At 49.1% G+C, this 22,922-nt stretch overlaps 1 protein-coding gene across 2 annotated transcripts in view; it reads right to left on the bottom strand.

The window, feature by feature from the left end:
* Positions 1-2,139: 2,139 nt before the first annotated feature.
* The window catches only part of Bco1 (beta-carotene oxygenase 1), a 36,891-nt gene continuing 16,108 nt past the window's right edge, over positions 2,140-22,922 (bottom strand). The window contains exons 6-11 of one of the 2 annotated variants that reach the window (XM_006986343.4): positions 22,443-22,666; positions 18,947-19,204; positions 9,178-9,283; positions 7,433-7,527; positions 5,762-5,873; positions 2,140-3,313 (exon numbers count right to left, since the gene is read on the bottom strand). In XM_006986343.4, coding sequence (XP_006986405.2) covers positions 3,084-3,313; positions 5,762-5,873; positions 7,433-7,527; positions 9,178-9,283; positions 18,947-19,204; positions 22,443-22,666 — 1,025 coding nt within the window. In that variant the 3' untranslated portion in view covers positions 2,140-3,083. Of the gene's footprint in view, positions 3,314-5,761; positions 5,874-7,432; positions 7,528-9,177; positions 9,284-11,712; positions 11,975-18,946; positions 19,205-22,442; positions 22,667-22,922 lie in introns of those variants that run through there. The other variant, XM_042277753.2, reaches the window with a different exon arrangement.

Genomic DNA, 22,922 nt, shown 5'->3' with positions numbered 1-22,922 from the left:
TCCTTCTTGGGAACTTGGCTACCCTCAATTTGTTCAGCCATCCACATCTACCTCTATCCTAATCTCAAGCTGCAACCTCCACTTGCAGGAGCAGCCCTCTGTGAGTCCCCCAAAGGTCTTTTCAGGGGGCTCCAGAAGTCCCACCCATCCCAGATGCTTTTGTCAATCACCAGGGAAGTCTTGCTCATCTTCATCCTGCCTGGATACAATGCTGTATACCTCTGAGATCCTGCGACCAAGAAAATACTCTGCTTCTTGGCTGGGACTCAGCCTTGAGGGATGCTTCTCAAGATGGCCCTGTGTGATAGTGGACATGAGTTTAAAGGGAAGATGAAGCATTGGGGTCCCCGAGGTGTCTCCCTGCTGTCAGGTGGTATAGACGGCGAAGGCTTTTTCACGTGTGTCCTGATTTGCCACAGGAAAGACTTCTGGGCATTAAAAAACCACCCAAGAAATCTTCAAACAGTATAAGAAGGGACCAAATGTGTTTTGACTTATCCTGGATCAGCAGCCTGTCCCAAGCTGTGAGCCCTGCACCCGTAACTTGGTCCTGAGGAAACAAGTGTGAATCAACAGTGGGAACGTGGCCCCAAGGCATGAAGGTTTCTCATGAGCTGATTTGCCCAGCAACCCGTCCAGCTTTGTCCCGGCACTGGACTCACACCAGAGAAACCTGCTGTGGGCGCAGCCAACACCTGTGACCCCTCACCGCACCTGACACCCCGGGCTTGGGACTCTCCAGGAAGTAGCTCTTGATGAGAGCAATAAATGAACCCAGAGGTTCTCTCCCAGAACTTCCTGTTTGTTCATCTTGCCCACCCACACGCTTCATAACCAGGAAGGCTGGGAGGAGAATGAGGACTGTTTTTGTGATCCTTTGGAGAAAGGAGTGTGCATGGGGTTCGGATCGAAGTGCCCTGGCCTGGGCCTGTCCGAAATGTAATAGGATTATCGAACACTGGACCCAGACAAATCGCATACCCTGTCGGTAATCTTCAGTGTTTTTTCGAAACTGAGACAGCAGGCTCTGGTGTGCCAGCCTCCATCACCAGTATGGTATCCCAGCTGTCATCTTAAATAAGGTCAACAAACCACCAACGTTGTTTCCTCCCTGCAGAACTGGGCCCTTTCTTGAGGTGAGGTCTGGGTGCTGTTTGGCAATTGGGAGCATGGAGGTGGGGACACATTGCATTCCACTCTTCCCTCAGACATCCAAAGCAGAAGTGTGAGTGGGTGAGTGGCTGTCCCATTTGTCACAGCCCTTCTGCCACCCAAGCCCAGGCTCCGATCACGTCTCCTTTCGTCCCCTGTAGCTGACCTTCCCAATCTGCCAGGGGCCGAAGGACTGAGATGCCCGCAGGACATGGAGGGCAAGGGCTTCACTCTGCCACCTGCTTTAGGTACCCACTAGACTCGAAAGGCGAGGCCCAGATATCCAGGGGGCTCCCAGTAATCAGGTGGGAGGCCGTTCGGCTGGCTTGTTTCCAACCTCCTCCATCCCAGTCACTATCTTGCATGGGGACCGCCTTCCTCTGCCCCCATGTCTGGTCCGCCTTGAAGTACACACAGTCCAGGGAGGGTGTCTCCTTTCCCTTCAGATGCTGATGTGCTCTGGTTTTCAGGCCAGCCTGGCCTTGGTCCTCCACCCCGAACTCTGACCCTTTGGCCATGGTTCATCTGGTCAACACCAGGTCAGTGTCCCCCTCCTGCAGAGAGAGGTCCCACTCAAATCTGTCAGTCACTGATCATACAATCGGGCCTCTTGCAGGCCAGAAAAGGTGAAGTCCCACAGCCCTATTTTATGGGCTCAGGAGAACTCACAGAGGCAGCCATATAAAAATCAAATGAGCTCTGAACAGACTTTCAAGTTGTTTTTTTTTTTTTTCTTTTATATCCTGTGTGGGATGACTGCAAAGCATCGTGCCCTCCTGGTCACATGACTTATAAACAGGGCGTGGCTGAGAAAGCCAGAGGCCACACCCACAACCTAGTCCATTAGAAAGGTGGGGGGGAGGCAGATGGAGGAAGGAGCAGTGATAACCCCCACCTTTCCTCACGTTCATGACTGCTTGTTCTAAGAACAATGATAACACGGTTAATATAATTCCTGATTCATGTTCAAGGTCTTTTGCATGTATATGTGTATGCATGTGTGTGTGTTTGTGTGTGTGTGTGTGTGTGTGTGTGTGTGTGTACATATATGTGTAGAGTGAAGTGGACATTGGGTATTTCCCTCCATCCTGCTCCACCTTATTTTCTGAGTCAGGGTCCCTCACTATTTGCTGAGTGTGCCAATTCAGTTAGACTATCTGGCCATCAAGCCCCGGAGAGCTTCCTGCCTCCACCTCCCCAGAGCCTGGGTTATAGGCACATGCTGCCATGTCCAGCGTTTATGCGGGTGACTATGGGAGGGGGCAGGGGACCTGAACTTAGGTTCTCACGTGCAGCCAGGGTTCTCGCCAACTGAGCCACCTTCCCAGTCCCTCGAGGCCTTCAGAAGAAAAGAAAGGGCTTTCTCAACTATACCAGAACCGACTGCTAAATACTTCATTCTCCCACAAGGATTCTAATACAATGGAACCAGAGCTGTCTTTGTGAATTATTGTGGAATGTGCACAACAAATAGCAGCACGATGAAGCGCCTGGCCACCTCCACCCAGAGAGAGGTGCAAGCTTACACACTGTCCCATTGCCGGGACAAGGTACCTGATAGACACTACGTAAGGAAGGGAGGGTTAGTTTGGCTCTCAGGTGCAGGTCCAGTCGATCACGGAGAGGAAGCATCATGTCATGAGGCCGCTGGTTGAGCTGCATCCACAGTCAGGAAGCAGATGGATACTGGTGTCCAGCTGGCCTTTTCCTTTTCATTCAGTCCGGACCTCAGTTTATGGGATGGTGCTGCCCACATTCAAGGATCTTCCTTGAACCGTTAACCCAGTATAGAAACTCTCACAGACAGGCCCAGAAGTTTGTTTCCTAAGAGATCCTAAGACAGCTGTCAAGTTGACAGTGTCAACAATCACACTTACTGTCCCCAGGTCCCGCCAGTGAAGTCTCTCTTCCTGTGGCCCAATCCTGTGCCATCAGGCCCGTGGGGTGACAGGGGCGTCTGAATTTTCATCCTCCGGAGTCTCGGCAGGGGTCTGCTTCACGGCACTCCAGTCTGCGTCTGGGATAAATAAGCCATGCAGGTCTAGGTGCATGTCGGCATCAACAGAGGCACGAGCCAATTCCGTAAAATTCTTGGCATCCAGAATAAGCAAAAAGGGCGACTTTTGGGGGTTGGTAGAGACAATGGCTGATAAGATGACTCCTACAGGGAGACAAACAAAACCCAGTTAATTCTCACAATGTACATTCTGACAATGTAAGGTAGGGCCTTCCTGCAGGTTAGGCATCTACTCAACCAACGAGCTCCATCCCGGCTCCTAAGAGATACCTAACAGTGTTCAAAGTATAGCTTTGTGTGCCCTCCACCTGGAGGGGGCCATTTCTCGGAGGTGTCTCTCTGTCCTCGCTCAACTCATTCTCAACCCTAACAGGAGGGCAGAGAATACAGGACGTTCTGTTGGCGGAGGAGAAGTCCAGGACTGGAATGAGAACACTACTCCAGGATAGCCACTTTGCCTTGCTGAACCTTATCTCGTCCCTGCAGTGGAGATCATTCCTCCCAGCCTCCAACCTCACGGAGTGCTGAAGGGGGTCTTCAGGGTGGGTTCTGGAAACACGTTCTTCATTTTCGCGTGTATCGAAGAATGGCTCCTTTTCTATTGTTTGAATCTGAGTATGGAGAGACCCAGCCAGTTCTGGGAGGTCGCCTGGACTAAGATGGGCCACTCAGCTGAGCGGGGACTTCTTGAGTTGCAAAAGCATTTGCATATTTGTGCTGTTGTTGTTTTGTTTTGAAACACGTCTTACAAAGTAGCCCAGGCTGGCCTTAAACTCATATCTCCCTCCTCCACCTCTCCGGATGCTGGGATTACCGACCACGTGTTGCCATGCCTTGCTCGTGGCGGCACTGGAATGAATCCAACTCGTCTCTTGGTTAGATTGGCAACCCCAACTTTTGCCTGTGAATCGGAATGTTCTCCATCCTCTGTACTCACAAGGTACAGTGGGGTCAAGGAAGCTTTTAGTAAGTGCCCGAGAGTCCTCCCCAAAGGACCTTGGGGTAGCCTTACGTGGGTGACGTCAGATTGGCCTGGATTCAAATCCAGCCTCTGCATACAGGGCACGTGACTTTGGTCAATTTGCCTCACTCTGAGCCTCCCCTTGATGAAATGAGGACAGTGTCACCCCACACCCATGGAGAGAAGGCGTGAGAAGCAGTTGCCCAGCCAAGTAGGGGATTGGTCTCAGTAGGAGTGGGTGCTAACAGTCCCTTGCCTCGGAGATGGCGGTGACATGGGATCCCCCTGCCTGTGTGCCAGGCCACAGTCTGTAGGAAGCCAAGGCCAGGTGGAAAGCCACTCCCTCCCACCTGAAGGAAGAAGCTGGCAGCCTCAGTGGGATGGCCTGCCCTCCCCTGCAGGTGTGGGCAGCTCCATCACTGGCTTGGCCGGGGTGGGTCTCCACCCATAGTTATTACCCTCCCTAGCATCCCCAAGGCTGTGGGCAGGGCATCTTTGAGGCAAAGGGGGATAAGATGATTTGGCTATGTGGAAACCAACATTTCCCAGGTCCTATGAAAACTTCCCATGCTTGTACGAGAGGTCACTTGAGATTTGGGGCCAGCTCTTAGAATGAATTTTAAAACTAAAGCTGCACGTCCTAAGAGAGAGGATGTCACTCAGTAGAAAGATACAGGTTCTGTGTAGTAGAAAGTTTAAAGACCTTGCCCAAAGAAGGTCTGTCACAGTCTTACCTATGAGAATGTTTTCAGAGGCTGTGGGCTATACCAGGTATTGTATTCTAACACTGTCATCCTTCCTTCCTTCCTTCCTTCCTTCCTTCCTTCCTTCCTTCCTTCCTTCCTTCCTTCCATCCATCCATCCAATCACCTACCTACCTACTTATCTACCTACCTATCTTCTTGCTGTTGTTTTTTGAGACAGGGTTTCAGTAGTTTGAATTCTCTGTGTAGATGAGAATGACCTTAGACCCCTGGTTGTCTTCTCTCCATGACCCAAATGATGAAACTCCAGGCATCTACACCATGCCTGGCTGACAATGTGATATATGATGGATGCTAGGACCACATGGTCCCTGCTTGGCTTCTGAAAAGCTGAACACTGAGGTCATCTGCCCAGGGTATATCGGTCATGCCATGTGAGTGAGCCATGATAAAACCTCTGGATACAGAGGCTCAGGCATGCTTCCATGGCTGGAAACACTTGGTTGTCAGAGGTTGACACTATGGGCAGATCCACTGGGAAAGGATGGCCCAGGGCTCTGTCCTAGTCTCTCCTGCATCCCATCCTGTGTGTCCACTCCAGACTTTTGTTAATTTTAGTCTGTAATTGTTCACTGCAATAAGGCATGGCCTTAAGAATAATGGCTGTCCATGAGCTCTGGGGGGTCCTAGTGAATTACAGAATGTGGTGGTGAGAGCCTGCGACCCTATGGGCCTGTCCTACTACACTTGAGCTCACACTTGACATCAGAAGCAAATGTGGTCTTGGGCAGTTTTTAATGTGGTTTTACCATGGACACACCTAGACTCCTCATCAGGCCACCCATCTGTGGGATGCTCCTGGATGGTGCCTCTGTTTGATGGGTGATCAGAAGTGTGGCCACACGGGCTCCCTCCCCCCACTCTTACCATCATCCTCATCCTTGGCACCTGGCGTGGGTACAAACAGGGGTTCCGCCGGCCAGCAGCACTCCTCACCCCACGTTAAGGAGGACTTTGTGAGAATGTCATATTTCAGTATCTGTATATGCAGAGAAGAGGACATTGGGATCCCGTGTCTGCAAGCACGCTGACTCCCTGGGAGCAGGAGGGCATGAAGGCCAGCGAGGGGAGACTGAGCCCTTAAACCTATACTTGTGACATCACCTCCGATGACACCTGTCCCAGGCAGCACAACCATAGAAAGGGAAGAGCCAAACATCCCCCTCCCCCTCCAAAGTCCAGTGCAAGTCTCCTGGCCCACATCGGGCTGAGATCCTACAATCCTGAATTTTTCTGGTATTTGGCACTATATCACAATGTTTTACATTATATAACCAAGATGTTTAGTGCCACTAACTGAAATATGATACAATTCTTTTGTTGCTTTGAAAGTGAAAGCCCTGGACTATGGCTGGAGTTGTGGTGAAGCCCCTGCCCAGAACCTGAGATTTTGGTTTGAGTCCCAGCATCCAAAACAAGAACTAAAAAAAAAAAAAAAACAAAAACAAAACAAAAAAAAAAAAACAAAGCAACACAACAAATGAAAGGGAAAATTTCCACAAGCTCTCACAGGCCCGTTCCTGTAGCAGATAGAGTTAGTGGGAGTGTCGGAGAGTGTGTTGTGTGTGTGTATAGACCTTAATTTTTGCCCGTCAGTATTTTTGTGCCATAGATATTTAAATTTTTAAAATTATTTTTAGTTTATTGTTTTATTTTTACTGTATGCTTTTTTTTTACAGTTAGTGTGTGTGGAGGGGCACGCCTCATTGCATCATGCCACATCACGCATGTGGCAGAGGACAGGAGTTGGTGCTCTCCCTCTTATCATGTGGGTTCCTGGGATCACACTCACGTTGTCAAGCTTGACAACACACCCCCTTACCCACTGAGCTACTACTATCTCATCTGCTCTGCATTTTTTTAAATGCAAATAAAAATATTGAAATGAAAGAAAAGTGGTGTGTATCTGGCCAGCACTTTGGATAGCACCGGACGGTAGTAAATACTGACAGATAGTTGCTTAAAAAACAAAATGAATCCTAGAAGTCCCAGGAACACCCTTCCTGCTGGAGAAGGCAAGCTGGCTGCTGGAGGCAGCACTCCCCGCCGACTCCTTTGCCCTCAGGGCCCACCACAGTGTGCCACATAACTGGGGCTCACAGTGCAGATGGAACACAGAACTCATGTGATGTATGGATTACATTGACAGATTTTCGTATGTTGAACCATCCTTGCATGCCTGGGATGAAGCCTACTTGGTCATGGTGGGTAATTTTTTTGATGTGTTCTTAGATTCGGTTTGCCAATATTTTGTTGAGTATTTTTACATCCATGTTCACGAGGGAGATTGGTCTGTAATTCTCTTTCTTTGTTGTGTCTTTGTGTGGTGTGGGTATCAGGTTAACTGTAGCCTCATAAAAAGAGTTTGGTAACGTTCCTTCTGTTTCTATTGGGAACACAGAACCCATACTTGAGATTCATCCCAGCTGACTTCCCTCCTGAATCCCTTTCCCAGTCTTAAGCCTTGCAGGCATTCAGTTGGGTCCAGAGAAAGCCAGTCTTCTGGCACAGGGACTTGCAGGATGCAGGGGACAGTACCTTGGTTGGGATTGGACTCCACTGAACCTCAGCCGCAAAGACGTAGCGATATGGCTTCCCGTTGTGAGCATAATTTATCCGAGGGAGCTCTAGGCCTTGAAAAGACGGGACACTGATGAAACTCCATCACTGGGGCGGGGAACTTCCCTCTTCATGCCAAACTGGGCCTTGTTCCATAGGAACAGTTCCCAAGTACCACCCCTGACCTTGATTCAGACCCAGATTACATCAAAGGTGGTCACAGGTAGGGAGGGACCTCTGATAATGATGCTGGCCCTGCCAGAAGGTTGGGGGGGGGCGGTGAGGTGCCATAGACCAGGGGGCTCCAACTGCGTAAGTACCTGTAATTATCCATGATAGAAATCAGAGAAGTACAGATTTAAATCACAGGCTGCTGCAATTTTTAAAAAGCTCTCTAAATATACAGTGTGTGTGTGTGTGTGTGTGTGTGTGTGTGTGTGTGTGTAAGCAAACATGAGTATGAAAAGAGACTTCAGGAGTGGGAGGAGTGTCATTGCACAATCTAAAATAACTCTGGTTCCTAGGTTTGGTGCAGTCCCTGGGCAAGCACCAGGGGATACTGAGGCAACAGGATCATGGCCAGTTCAAAGCCAGCCCGGCCTGCAGAGTGAGACCTTGACTAAAATAAATAAAATAAAACAAAATCGGTAAATCCTATTATAATATGTATAAAAAGGATGTTTACAAAGGATTTTCATAACATGGGAAATGTCGGTAGGATCAGGTTAAGTGTCAAAGGCTGGCACTAGGGCTGTGTCCCTTACATCACAAAGAGAACGTTCAGAAGCATTGCTGGGATCAGGACTGCCTGCCGGCTGACACTCCATCTCGCAGCTTTCAGTATTTCTGTTGCTCTTCTGCCCAGTCCTTGTGCTTGTTTTTATGTTTGCTTCAAGACAAGACCTCTTAGAGCCTGTGCGGGCCTTTAACTCACCATGGAGTCATCGAAGAAGACCTTAATCACTCCCCCACCCCCATCTCCCAAGAGCTGGGGTTCCAGGCATATAATTTGTTTTTTTTGTTTTGTTTTGTTTTTGTTTTTTGAGACAGAGTATGTGGCTCAGGCTAGCCAGGTACTCACAGCAATCCTCCTGCCTCCGCCTCCTGATACTGGGATTACGGGCATGTACTGCCACACCCAGCCTCATTGTACACTTGGAAGTATGAAATGCCGATTTCTCTACACCAGGCTTTGTGCCACGTCCTGTGATACACTGAGCACAGAAACTCAGCCCTGTGGGACAGTGGCACTTCCCAGAGAGCTTGTGGCTGGCTCCTGTTTAGGGTGAGGGCTATTTGGCATCCAGGGATGTTTCTGCACATCCTCTAGTACCAGCACTGCCCTACCGCAAAGAATACCTGCCCCGAATGTCACCAGGGCTGATGAACGTGGGCCTATGGGTGTGGCTCCTGCCCTGTGGCTGGCACTCTGTGTGTAGCCCAGCATCTCCCAGGCCCAGTGGGCGATTCCCACTTCGTGGGACTTGTGACAATGTGGAGAAACAGGAATCTACCATGCCTGTTTAATACATCACAGCCATTTGCATACATCAACTGTGCATGCCATCCATCTGAGGACCAGAAGTGTTGGAAGCTATCCAAGAAAAATCCCCAAATTCTTTTCCTGGGGTCTCAAGAGCCTTCCCTGCTCTTCCCTGTTCCTGTATAGAAGGGTATCACAGAGAGGGGCTTTGGGCATCTCTGTGAGAAAGGATGTATTCTACCTTCATAGAGGACCTCAGGCTGGCAGTAAACATGGCTGTCTTTCTCCTTCAGGGCTGTTGCTCTTGTAGATGCCACTTTGATTAAATTTGAGCCCACTTCTGCATTCTGAAAAGAATAAGTTAAAAACAACAACAAAAAGAAAAGGTTATTCTCACAAACCCTTGCTTTACCATCTGCGCTTGAACAGAGCTTCAAGACAGAGCACCTTACTTGGCCTCTCAGTAACCACAGGAAGCAGCTGTCTCATTGCTGTTATTCTCAATTAAAAATAACGAGGTTCTCTGGGCAGTTGGGGGTGCACGCCTTTAATCCCAGCACTCAGGGGGCAGAGGCAGGTGGATCTCTGGGAGTTTGAGGCCAGCCTGGTCTACAGAAGGAGTTCCAGGATAGCCAGAGCTACACAGAGAAACACTGTCTCGAAAAAAACCCCAGTAATAATAATAATAATAATAATAATAATAATAATAATAATAATAATAATGGATTGGGGCCCAGCTTTTCCAGAGGACCTGAGTTCGAGTCCTAGCAACACAAGGTGGTTCACAAATATCTGTTAACTCCAGTCCCAGGGATCCAATGCCCTCTCCTGGCCCCCAATGAGGTACTCTATACAGAAGTGCACAGACAAAAAATGCAGACAAATCACCTCCTGTACACATTAAATAAATGCATTTAAAAATGCAACCATCTAGCCAGGCAGTGGTGGCGCACGCCTTTAGTCCCAGCACTCGGGAGGCAGAGGCAGGCGGATCTCTGTGAGTTCGAGGCCAGCCTGGGCTACCAAGTGAGTTCCAGGAAAGGCGCAAAGCTACACAGAGAAACCCTGTCTCGAAAAACCAAAAAAAAAAAAAAAAAAAAAAAAAAAAAGCAACCACCATCACTTTAAGAATAATAAGGATTGGCAACAGGAACAGACTCTCCCAAGGCCACACAGCTGGTGGGCAGTACAGTCAGGACCTACCTAGGCTCTTCATCTTTTTTTTTTTTTCTTTTTGGCTCTTTATCTCTTTAAGGGAACATTAATATTTCCAAAGAGTATGTTTTCCCTTTTCAAATGCTGGGTGATTCACCTGTAAAAAGTTGTTTCCATCATCCAATGGGTGTTTGTGTGGCGTCTACGGTAACAGATATGCTCAGGACATAGCAGTGAGTAGAAACTCTGGACAAACTGCACACACGGTCTGAGCCCAACCAAGTGTGCTAATGGAGTACACTAGGGTGAGAGTGTGAGAAATCTCACAGATATGAACAACAGAGCAGGTGGTGGAGGAGACTTCCCTATTTTTCACATACTGAGCATGAGACTTTGGGCAAGCAGTTAGCTTCTCTGTGCTCCAGTTTCCTTCTGTGTATCATGAAGATAATAGTATGCACGTCTTCAACTGATTGCAAAGATTAAGTGACATCATCTGCCAAATGGTTTGCAATAGGACCCAGATAAACACTTTGTTGATGACGACATCTTTGCAGTGACACAGGAGGTCTATGATATAGTACTCACTCTCAGAGAATTCATTCCAAACCCTCAATGATGCCCTGAAACTCCGATAACACTGAACACTTGGTGTAAGTGTTGCAACCAACAGCATTGACCTGATAACTGAGACAATTACAGAATGACTAACAGGTGGGTAGCATATGCAGAATGGATACTTTGTACAAAATGATGTGTTACGTTCTGAACAAGTCTGAGATCTTGGACTGTTAATCAGAACAGCATGCAATCTAAGAATTGTTTCTTTAGAGAGGGCCTTTCTTCCTTCCTTTTTTTCTTTCTTTTGAGACAGGGTTTCTCTGTGTAGCTTTGAAGCCTATCCTGGATCTTGCTCTGTAGACCAGGCTGGCCTCAAACTCACAGAGATCCTCCTGCCTCTGTCTCCTGAGTGCTGGGTTTAAAGGCATGCACCACCACCACCTGGCTAGAAGGGGCTTTCATTGAGCATTTGTGGAGCACACTTGATTCTAAGTCACTATATGGGTAGAAAGAGAAACCAGATAAAGGAATACTAGTATATTATTATTACTATGTCTGATTTCTCTGTCCAATTTTTCAATGTCATTTTTTAACATTAAAAAACACCTGTTTCTTCTTTTGGGGCTTGTGTATGTGTCTACTGTGTGTGTGCTTGTGTATGGAGGCCTTTGGTGTCTTACTCAATCACATTCCCATTTTATTATTTGTCTTCAAAAGGCAGTTTTAAGCCGGGCGGTGGTGGCGCACGCCTTTAATCCCAGCACTTGGGAGGCAGAGGCAGGCGGATCTTTGTGAGTTCGAGGCCAGCCTGGGCTACCAAGTGAGTTCCAGGAAAGGCGCAAAGCTACACAGAGAAACCCTGTCTCGAAAAAACCAAAAAAAAAAAAAAAAAAAAAAAAAAAAAAAAAAAAAAAAAAAAAGGCAGTTTTAAGTTTTTAGGAATCACAGGAGAATCCTACACCTTTTGCTTTTCGGCAGCACCAGCGATGGCCTTTGCAGCCGTTCCTTCCCCCCACCCCCCCACCCCGCCCCCGCCCCATCTTCCTCATTCTCTTCCCACTTTCCTTTCATTGCCTCCTGGAAGTCATCTTCTAGAAAAGCTCAAGTCTTGCAAGTCTGTGTTTAGACTCATTCTTCTTTGCATAACCCAAAGAATCATCGATCACACCGAAGCCGGTCATCTTGACACCACCAAAGTGGGTTCCGAATTCAAATACGAAGATGATAGCTGGTGTTGTCTCGTACACTGTGGCTATCTTTTCCTGCATTTCTGTCTTTGGTACTGTTGTCTTCCCAGGAACATCAAAGACCGTGTGTTTCCTCTGAAGCAAAAGGTTAGTCATGAACTTCCTGGTGAGGACCGTTAGATCATTACTGTGCTATTCATGATGGGGGGTCCTTGAGCATCCAAGGAGGAAAAGAAGACTCCACCTCTTTCTTGCTCTTTCCCTCTCTCTCTCTTTGATACAGGTCTTACTGAACCTGGGATCCACCAATTAGCTTTACTGGCTGACCAGACAGCTTTCAGATCTGCTTGTCTCTACACCTCCAGAGCTGGGATCACAGGTACTCAGTGCCATGCTTGTATTTCCTGTGGATACTGGGGATGGAGCCCAGGTCCTCACGCTTGCATAGGAAGCACTTCAGGGACTGAGTCATCTTCCCAGCCTCCCCCCGCACCCCCCCCCCAAACTGCAACAACCTATTTTAATGATAGCAGCTCTTTTGCTGGGAAAGTGAGAAAGTGAGCCGCATCATGGTAGCTGAATTGAAGGGGTCCTTAGAGGTTATTCATCTAGTTCAGTCCCGTGATTGTTAGAAGAGAAAGCAGAGGCCAAGAGATGGGAATCACATCAAGACTCTCCCAGAAGCAAGAGCATTTGGGGCAAAGGGCAGAGCGAGGGGTCCTTTCCCACGCTGTAGGTCTCAGCTCAAATATCCTCTTCCTTAACCACTCAACCTGAACCTGCCGTGTCCTGAAGGCAGCGGTCACAGGCTCTGTTTCATTCATGAAGCTTTGCCCTTCCTTGTGGTCATTTTCTCCGTGATGTCTGAGACCAGATTTTCTTCAGTGCATGGCACCCAGGAAGTGAATACATGAGTTAATAAGTACCCCCTGCCTCCACAGCCCCCCTACCCCCCACATGCACTTTCAGTGGTCAAGGGACAAAGAACATGCCTGCTCTGCAGTTTGGTTGAAGAATCTAATGAAACCCAGTCTGTGAACCAAGCAGCCCCACGCTGGGTGCTCTAGAGTGGCTTACACTGTGCCTGTGGCCTGCTAGACACGTGACAGCGGCACCCCGCACCAGCCGCTCCCCGCCCAAGGCATGTCCAACCTTGACTCACAGGGAGTTGGTCTCCAGAGACTGTTCTAGCTCCAGCCTGAAACTGGTCAGACTGGTTAAGGGATAAACTTCTAATTTTCCACACACAGCAGTAACCTAACATGACTCGGCTGCTTTCAGCAGTCAACTTTGCTCAGTGTTGAGGAGAAATTGGCAGAATTTAGTGAAAACCCCAGAATTTAGCTTGCTTGTAATCCTGATGCCAGAGGGAACTTCTGAGGTGGGGTGGGGGGTTAGGGGGAGCAGTGAGCTCAGAAATCTGCCCACCTGCTGCCATGGAAGCACCAGCTTCCGTGTGGAATCAGAATTCCTTACTTGCTATGTGAGTTTGAAAAGACCCTTCACCCCACTGGGTTGGCTTTCCTGTCTATAAATGGGGTGCTGGGGGGAGCACAGTGCTTTCTGCCTGATCCCAGAAAAGTTATGGTTATATAAGCATCTGGTCCCAGGCCAGAGGCACTGTAGTTAACAACAGACATGAATTCAAATCCTGACACAATCCCAACGATGAGTCTTTGACGTTGGGCAAGCTACTTTCCCTCTTAACTGTAGACTCTGGGATAAAGAATAACTCAGAGGGTTGCATTATGAATTGGCAAAGCGGTTAACAGTCCTCAAAATTTGCAGGGCCTGGAGCAATAGCCCAAGTTGAGGCCCACGGGCCCTAGGCCCAAGTGCCGCAAGCTGATTACGTGAGACTAAATCCCTCTCCTACCCAGACACGTGGGCCTTTGCCATGGAGAACTGCTCTGTCTAATGCACTAGGACTAAAAACAGCCTATTTCAATGATAGCAGCTCTTATTTTTTTCTGAAAAGAAGAGAAAGTTCCTTGCATTTCCATAGTTGGATTGCAGGGGTCTTTAAAGATGGGCCCAGTTCACATCCCTCAGTCTATAGCAAAGGAAGCTGAGGCCGAGAGACAGAAATGACTCAGAGAAGAGCCCTGTGTGGCTACTGAGACTTTACAATAAGGTACGGTGAGGTTGAAAATTCCGTGGACCCTAATGCTGGCCACATCTCGAGCACTGCACTACCGCACTGGTGGTTGGCAGCTACTGTGATGGACAGAGAACATCCCAGCAGTACAGCAGGTTCTGTCTCATGGGCTGCCCTGGAAGGAGGAGCAGGGCTTTAGTTCCCCGCCAGATGAAATGGCGTGGTGAGAGCTTCCTACTCCCGGCTCTGCCTGGAGCTACCCAGATGCCCCACCCAGAAGCCTCAGTCCCAGCCAGTCCTAGAGACCTCATAGGCACACCGGCAACAGTCTGCTCTTAGGGGGAAGAGGCAGTCTCTCAATCAGGCTGGTACCCCAGTTAGCCTAAGCATGGGTAGGTGTGATGGAGAGATGCCTTTCTTATTAGGCATGACCCTTTGGCCCTTCTTATCTTATGGAGAAGGGGCCATGCTGGAGGCAGAAGGGACAGATTGAGGCCTCTAAAGTGACAATCTCAGAGAAGCTTCCTGTCGCCAAAGACCCACTCAGAGCAGAAAAGCTATTGACCACAAGACCCACACTCAGCACACCCTCCATGAATACTACTCTGTCTTAGCCTCATAGATTCATGTCTGCGTTTGGAGAGAAACCCCAAATCTGCTGCTCCAGGATCTGAAGCCACATCACGTAGCTTTAGCATGCCTCCTCCTTGTGACAGCCTCTCTGACCCATGACAGCGAACGCTCACAGACCTATCTCTGACGCGCTGCGGCGCCCTTCAGGGTGAAGGCAGGGCAGCTGCCCCACTGTCTGGACATGCCTAGGTTCCTCCCTGCCACTCCTCCTCCTCCTCTGTAGAGCCCCACCTCAAGAGCCCGCAGCCCTATATAATCAGCAGGGGTTGGGGGGGGCATTCCACACTGTCTTCCTTTGACCTCAGCTGGTCTGAGCATCAGGGGTGACCAGGAGCTCCTAGACCTCTGAGAATAATCTCCCATTTTCTGCTCTGGGTGTAAAGCATGGCTCACTGGGAAACGTTATGAATGCTAACAGGAGAACTGTGTCCTCTTAGAGACTTTGCTTCATGTTTTTCATTCATTCATTCATTTCATTCATTCATTATCTATGCATTCATTCTTTTATTTCCCATGTTTAAGAGTTTTTAAATGCAAGGATGACCTGTTGCAAAAAGGAGTCCCTGCCCTCTAGGAGCCTGTATCTCAGCAGCAAGAGGGGAACCAAACAAGCTTGTCACGTTGGAGTTGAGTGTCACCCTGGGGGTACCACAGCATACACACGCCCCTGAGGGGGTGATGGCACAGAGGCCCAAAGGATGAAGGGCTCTCAAGGCCCAGAGAGCCTCTTCAGCATGTATTACAATCCCTCAGGATTCTCCAGTCCATTGGTACAGCAGCAGGGGGGTCTGGCTGACACTGTCCTGAGTGTGGGCTGGGAAAGAGCTGCAGATGACTCCGAGCTGCCCCTAGGGAGAGTAGAGGGCACTCCAGGATAGGCCGGCGGGGCAGGTGGAGGCGGCATTGATGGGCAAAGGCCCCTGAGTGAGGGCATTTGAGAAGGGGCAACTTTCCTAAGCCAAGGTTAAGATGGAGCCATGCCCTGGGAGCAGGGTGTGTGTGTGGCTGTGTCCACCTACCCAACTTTCCCATTTGTGTCCGTCCAGGCAGCTGAGTGACTTGAAAGCCAAGAAGCCATCTTTAAGGGACAATAAACAGCAATTAAGCAGCGTGGCCAGAGCCACCCATCCGAGGGTTTGCTCTTCTTTGCCGATTTCAAAGCACCCGGTGGCTACAAGGTGGCTTTTAAAGACACACGCACACAAACCATCCAAGCTTGGTTCTGAGGAAGTAGCCATTTCCCCCCTGTGATCAAAGGGTGTAAAACCTTAGGTGGGGGCAGGGAGAGAACATGTCCCTCTTCTGGCATCAGCCCTGGGCTGAGTTCAGCCTCGTGACTCATGCCCTGGGTGCTCTGTGACACCCTGTTCTTCCTGGACCAGAAGACAGTCCTCAGTGTTGCGTTGTGGCTTTCCCAGTATGAAGGGTGCAGAGGCCAGGGCTGGGGCGATTTTATGCGGTGCCAGTGGCCACCCAAATAGCCCTTATCATGAGGGTGGGAAGCTAATGCCTTCTGATACTTTTAAGTGCCCCCCCCCCTACATTTTAGTAGAACTGTGAAACAATTGAACCTAGGGCCTCATGTGTGCTGGGCAAGCATACTGCCATTGAGTTGTACTAAACCTCTGTCCTGATTTTTAGATTTATTTTTATTTTGAGGTAGAGTCTCACTGAGCTGCCCAAGTTTGTTCTTAAAACTTCAGATTTTCCTGCCTCAGCCTCCTGAGTAGCTGGGATTACAGACCAGCACCATGAGTAGTCCATTGCCTACTTCCTTCCTTTTTTTCCAATGAAAACAACAACAACAACAAAAATCTTTTAAGAAGGTCTCACCAGTTAGTCTACTGACCTAGGCTTGACCTTGCAACCCCCCTGCCTTAGCCTCCCGAGTGCTGGGGTTACAGGCATGGGCCACCATGCCCGGCTGTTTGGCATCTTTCTTTCTTGTCCAGTGTCACAGCAGGGATCAAACTCAGAGCCTCACTGGATAAGCATTCTTTCTACCCCTAACTAACACCCCTGTCCTGGCTAGGTTTATGTCACCGTGACACACATTAGAGCTATCTGAAAGGAGGGAACCTCAGTTGAGAAAATGCCTCCATAAGATCTGGCTGTAAGGCATTTTCTTAATTAGTGATGAGTGGGGGCGGGCTCCGCCCATGGTGGGCGGTGCCATCCCTGGGCACTATAAGGTGGTCCTGGGTTCTGTAAGAAAGCAGGCTGAGCAAGCCATGGGGAGCAAGCCGGTAAGCAGCAGCCCTCCACAGCCTCTGCATCAGCTCCTGCCTCCAGGTTCCTGCCCTGTTTGAGTTCCTGTCCTGCCCTCCTTCAGTGCTGGACTATGATGTGGAAGTGCAGTCAAAAAACAAAAACAAAAACAAAAAACAAAAAAACTTTTCATCTTCAACTTGACTTTTTGTCGCAGCAATAGAAACCTCAGCTAGGACAACCCCCAACCCTAAATTTATTTTCCAAAGTCAGGCCTTGGGAGGAGGCAGCCCTAACTGGAACTACAGACCCCCTCTGGACTCTCAGATCTCATTTGCACACTCCTCTCCACTTTACAGCAGACGGTGCTGCTTTCTCTGGGGAGTGACATGTTCCCTTTCACATGGCTTAATTACCAGGGAGTTGATTAAAACAACAACAAAGATGTTATGGATGTGAAATGTGAGTTATGTGAGATGTGGCACCAGCTATGGCAGAGACACACGACAGAGCAAAGTGTTAGAGAGGAAAGAGCCAGAATTTGGAGACACACAAACCTGGGGACAAACCCTGACTCTTCTGCCCCATGAACAGGAGTTGGGCTGAATCCCTGTACTACAGAAACCCAGAGGTGAGGGTGGGAAAGGGCTCCCTGAGTTGTGGAGAACTGCTCTCCAGGTGTAAGGCCTGCAGGCTGAACAACTGAATTCCTGTCTCTTCGCAGTTACAGAGACACATTTAGTGACTGGTCCAGGTTCTAACCTTGCACTGTGGCCTGGGACACATTCCTTTATCTCTTTGATTCTCAGTTTTTTCAACTGTAAATCAAGGCTTTCAACCTTTCCCATAAATTGTTTTGGTCATTAAGTGATGTAAAATAAACAAAGAGATAAAACGCACAGCCAAGCACCTGGCACACAGCTCTCCTTTAGTTAAACGGGAGCCGCCACATTTTAATTGAGTTCAATTTGGTTCCATTTAAATTAATTATATCATGAAGTCAGTGAGTTCTGGGGCCAGAAGCTTCCTTCTGCTCAGAGCCATGACAGCATCACCCTGATTGAGGAGGACTCCTGTCCTGGGGGTCAGGCACCGTGTTAAGAACGATAGTTCATCAGCAGGGAAATCATGCAAGCTGGCAATGATGGATCCCTGCCCTGGACCATTAGCTGAATATTTAAGATGAGAGCATAGAGGTGCCCCAGTGTATAATTAATATAAAAGGCAGAAGGCAAGGCATCATGCACACACTTGGCCACGAGAGAAAACGGAGTGTGGATACACACTGCCATAGGGGCAAAGCAGAAAACACCGCTGAGTGAGAGAAGCCAGTGGAGCCTGGCCGGGTGCCGTCACAGTCTGCCAGCATAATGTGTTTGGACAGGCGATGCCTTGAAGGCTGGGAGGAGATCCATGGTTGCCTGGGGTCAGAGGAGAGTTTCTGGGAGATGGTGGCCAAGGGGCCAAGGGTATGGGATTTCTCTAAGGGTGGGAAATGTTCAAAACTGAGGATGGGGATGGATGCTCAACTCTGACTATAGCAAAGGGCAATGAATTGAATAAATGGATGAAGTCTGTAGTGTGTGGATTATCTCTCAATAAAACTGTTAAAAAGATGCAATTAAAATATACATATACACATGTGTATGTATCTCTACACATATGTAATATGTATCCAAAGAGACTGGAGTCGACACAAACGCATCCACAGTGACCATCTTGCATGGTGGGTTTAATGAGGATTATTCGTTTGTTTGAGACAAGGTCTGGGTATGTAATCGAGGCTGACCTCAACCTCCCCAGTGCTGGCAACACAGCCTATGTTACCACTCCCAGCCAGGTTGAAAAGGACTTTCCTTTTTTCTTACTTATATTTTCTAATGTTTCTACAGAACATAGCTGCTTTTAGGAAAACAATGAAAAAAAAATTTTCAAATAGTTCAGGGCTGGGGCAGGGATATATTGCCCAAGAAGAATTTGTCTGTTATGTGTGAGGCCCTGGGTTCCATCCTTTGTACTTCAAAGCAAAGCAAAACAACAACAACAACACCAAAATAACAACAACAACAACAACAACAACAAAGCTCAGTTAGTTCATTTGGAAATTCAGTGCCAAGGAAAATTTTCGCCCAGGTCCAGGGCTGTCCAGAAAACAGAGAATACACTACCTTGTCCACATGGAGGGGCACAGCAAACCTCCTGAGAGTGGGCATTGAGGTCATCTTGCAATTCTCCTCGAAGTTCTGGTTCAGGTTGGCCAGGTAGAAGAGCTGATAGAGGCTGCTGTCCTCGTAGGCGACGACGTCAAACAGGACACAGCCGTCCTCCTCATAGGCATTGACATGATGGAAGACCACCATGGGGTCCGTGTAGAACTTGGTTGGCACAGGCTTTCTGGTCCTCTGGTCGATGATGTGAATGTAAGTCTGAAAGAAGACACCCTCCCACTGGTCAGCTCACTCTCTGTTATACGGTGACGCCTCAACACCCAGGCCTGCCCTCACCTGTGGCCATGTGGATATCCCTTTCTCCATTCCGAGCCCTGTACCCACCTCAAATGCCAGGAAGTGCTATTCACAATGGCCAAATTGTGAAATCAGCCAAGCTGTCCATACATAGATGAAGTTTTATTTTCCACATTTATGTATTTTGTGTATGTGAATGAAAGTAGAGAGTGAGCAGGGGATGAACAGAGTCCAAGTACAGGATACTGTTGAGTGAAAATATCGGTATAAATCCATCACTTTATATGATGAGTGTTGGTTAATAAAAGTGAAGACAAGGGGCAGGGGAGATGACTCAGGTGGTAAAGAGCTTGCTGTACAAGCCTGAGGACGTGAGTGTGAGCCCCAGCACACACGTGTAAAAGCCAGGAGTGGTGGTGCACACCTGGAATCCCAGTACTTGGGCTGGAGCAGAGACGACCAGATCCCCCATCCATGGTGCTTTCTGGCTTAATTAGCAAGCCACAGGCCAGTAAGAGACACTGTTTCAAAAAACAAGGCAGGTGGCATCCTAAGGTATCACAGACATGCACACACACACACACACACACACACACACACACACACACACACAGGAACACACATACACAATTAAATAAGTAAAAATCAAAAGAAAACAAAAAAATCCTGCCTAACTGACCGGCAGGTAAGAGCCTTCAGTGAATGGAACCGCCCTGTGGCATTTCTGTGACATCCAGGCCACAGGAGGGCAGCTCTACCACCAAGGTCCCCGGGCAGCCTTTGGGGAGGGTCCCAAGAGTGCACTGTTGTGATTCTAGTGACAGAGCCGGTCCCTGGGGATAACCCTGCTGGTGGGACCTGTAGGGGTACAGGGCGGACCTGCTCCATAGGAGGCTAGAGTCCTCAGACTTGGCTCTTCGGTCCCCTCTCCTGCACGGCACAGGGCAGTGCACAACCCACTTCCCAGGGCTGCTGGTCACACCCACCCGACCTGTCCTCAGGGCTGCAGTGGAGTGAACCCATGTCTGGCTAGGGGGCTGCATCTGCCCCCGTGGCCTGGCTGTGTACCCCAGGCTGGAATCCCCCCGGGGGGGGGTAATTAGCTAGCTCTGCAGGTCAGTTGTCTGATACAACACCCCCCTCTGTCTCTCTCTGTCTCTCTCTGTCTCTCTCTGTCTCTGTCTCTGTCTCTCTATGTCTCTCTCTCTCTCTCTCTCTCTCTCTCTCTCTCTCTCTCTCTCTTTCTCTCTCTCTCTCTCTCCTCTCCTCTCTCTCTGTCTCTCTCTGTTCTCTTTTGGCAGGTCTGGCTTAACTTCCTTCCTGAAGGCGGAGGTGGCTTCTTTGGGCTGGTTGTTTTCTTCCCTCTCCCAGAGGCCCGAGGAGAGCTCTGACATCATGGGGGTGGGGAGCGTCAATGTGGACAGGTGAGCATGGGGGTGATTGGTTTAGGCATTGTCTTCCCTCTGACCCTAACCCCAGGCCAGACACTTTTTTTTTTTAGTCAAAGTGTTTACTCCCAACTGACTTTAGAGTCTGGGACCCTCGAGCCCAGAGCCTCACCAGAGCCTCAGATTTCAGGCTTACAGGTCTCCAAGTTCCTGGCAGTAGGAGAGCTCTGGTGTCTCTGGAGATGCTGTAGGGTGTATTCAACTTGAGCTGGCTTCTCTGTCCTGTTCATTCATGCTACAAATACAGAAACCCTTCTGAGTACCTGGCATTTCTTTGGGAACCATAGAGGCAAAGTGACATAGAGACAAAAAGCCAGTCCTCTCAAGAACTGTGTAGATGAGTGAGGTGAAACCCACAAGAAACATAACATCTGTAACACACGAAGGGCATGCTCAAGAAAAATGCAGTTGTGGTGGGAACTAGGGAAAGCCAGTGTGGGATTTCCTGCCCATAGGCTCAGGAAAGAAGGCTTTGGGAGCTAGACCAGTGAGGGAGGAAGCCATCTTATTCCAGGAGAAACAGAAGACGTGGAGGCCCTTAGTAGGGACTTCGTAGTAGAAGGGGACTGAGGTCTGGTGAATGGAACCCTTGAATGTTATTCTGAGAAATATGAGAAACTGCTAGAAGGTTTAAGCAGCAGTGGACCTCATCTACCTCATTCTCCTCCTGAGGAGGCAGAGGATGGGCCTTAGAGGGGGTGGCTAGCCGCCATATTTGCACCTGTAAATGAAAGTGGGTGTGAGTGTCCGGAAAACTCCAGTGTGGACAGTCAATGGAGAAGGGCGACTTTCTCCAGATGAGGAGCAGGAAGGGAGAGGAGGAGGAGGGACGGTGGTGGGGGGGTCTGGTGAGAAGGGGATTTAAAAAATATATATATATAATTTTGAAACAAGGTCTCATGTAGCCCAAGCTAGCCTTGAACATGCTGTGTAGCTGAGGATGACCCTAAACTCTCAATCCTCCTGTCTCCACCTCCTCTGAGCGCTGGGATTACAGGCATGCACCACCATGCCCAGTTCATACAGTACTGGGAATTGAACCCAGGGCTTCGTGTATGCCAGGCCAGCACTCTACCAGCTGAACTACATTTCTAGCCCAGGAAAGGAATTTTATATTCGGCTTTCTATACGTGTGTTATTTGAACAGATAACACTGAGAATTACCGGACATTTGTCAAGAGTAGCAACAGCAAATACATACATACATAAGTACATATACATATATATACTTATCCATTCATGCACGCACATACATGCACACACTCATGTATGTACACATGCATGGAACACTCATGTGTCTCTCACTGAAGGAGATGTTTCCTTCCACTCAACATCTGTGGAACCCAGGGTTATTCTGATATCTACGCTCAACTGATACCCCGACTCAGTATGCCAACATTGTATGACAAGAGCAGAGGTGAGGTGCTGAGTGGATGACAGAGGCTGTGCAGGCCCTAGCTATGGATGGGGTCTTGGTCCTATAGCGAGCAGCTGTGCATGTGGAGATGGTTTGGGGTGGGGGGAAAGTTTGTTTGCCCAAGATCACATCCTGTTCCCAGGACAGTCTGCATTTAGGAGTAGGGATGTTCTCACTCAGAACCACTTTAATGAACCCACCCCAGCTCTAGAACGCTCCAGACGGTGGCAGCTGCCCGCGGAGCCACTAAACGGTAGCTAATGTTCTGCCAGCATCCCTCAGGGTGGCCTCCTCGGTGATCCTGGCATGGGGTAGATAGACAGGAAGGTCTCACCTTGTCCTCCCCGTGGAAGGACATGCAGGAAGCCCAGCTCACCCCCCGCACGTACGCGGTGGCCATCTTGAGGATATCCAACTTAAAAGGCTGCTCCAGAAAGATCACGTAGTTCTCTGTGACGCCAAAGCTGTGGTAGTAGCTGGGGGAGAGCAGCGAGCGAGCGGGGATGGAGCAGAATACTTCCATGTGCTTCAGGGGGCTCTTCCCTTTCTTCTTGGTGCCTGGAGAAGAGCAAACCTGAGAACGTAGCAGGACAGCACTATCACCTACACGCCAACCGTGTCCTCAGGAGAACCTTTGATGAAGGGCCCACAAGACCAGGTACCAGGACTTGAGAGACTCACCCTAGAGCCCACTTGCCAGAGCGAACTCTGGGTCTCCAGCCTGAAAAACCACTACCTCACCCAGGGAGACCCTGGGGACCCAACGGTCCCTACTCCAGCCTGGGGAACTAAACTAAGCCTCCCGCTGCTTTTA

The sequence above is a fragment of the Peromyscus maniculatus genome, chromosome 5 (assembly GCF_049852395.1).
Source record: "Peromyscus maniculatus bairdii isolate BWxNUB_F1_BW_parent chromosome 5, HU_Pman_BW_mat_3.1, whole genome shotgun sequence".
In the NCBI taxonomy this organism is placed as follows: Eukaryota; Metazoa; Chordata; class Mammalia; order Rodentia; family Cricetidae; genus Peromyscus; species Peromyscus maniculatus.
Note: the sequence above shows the minus strand (reverse complement) of the source record. Positions and strands in the feature narration are given on the sequence as shown.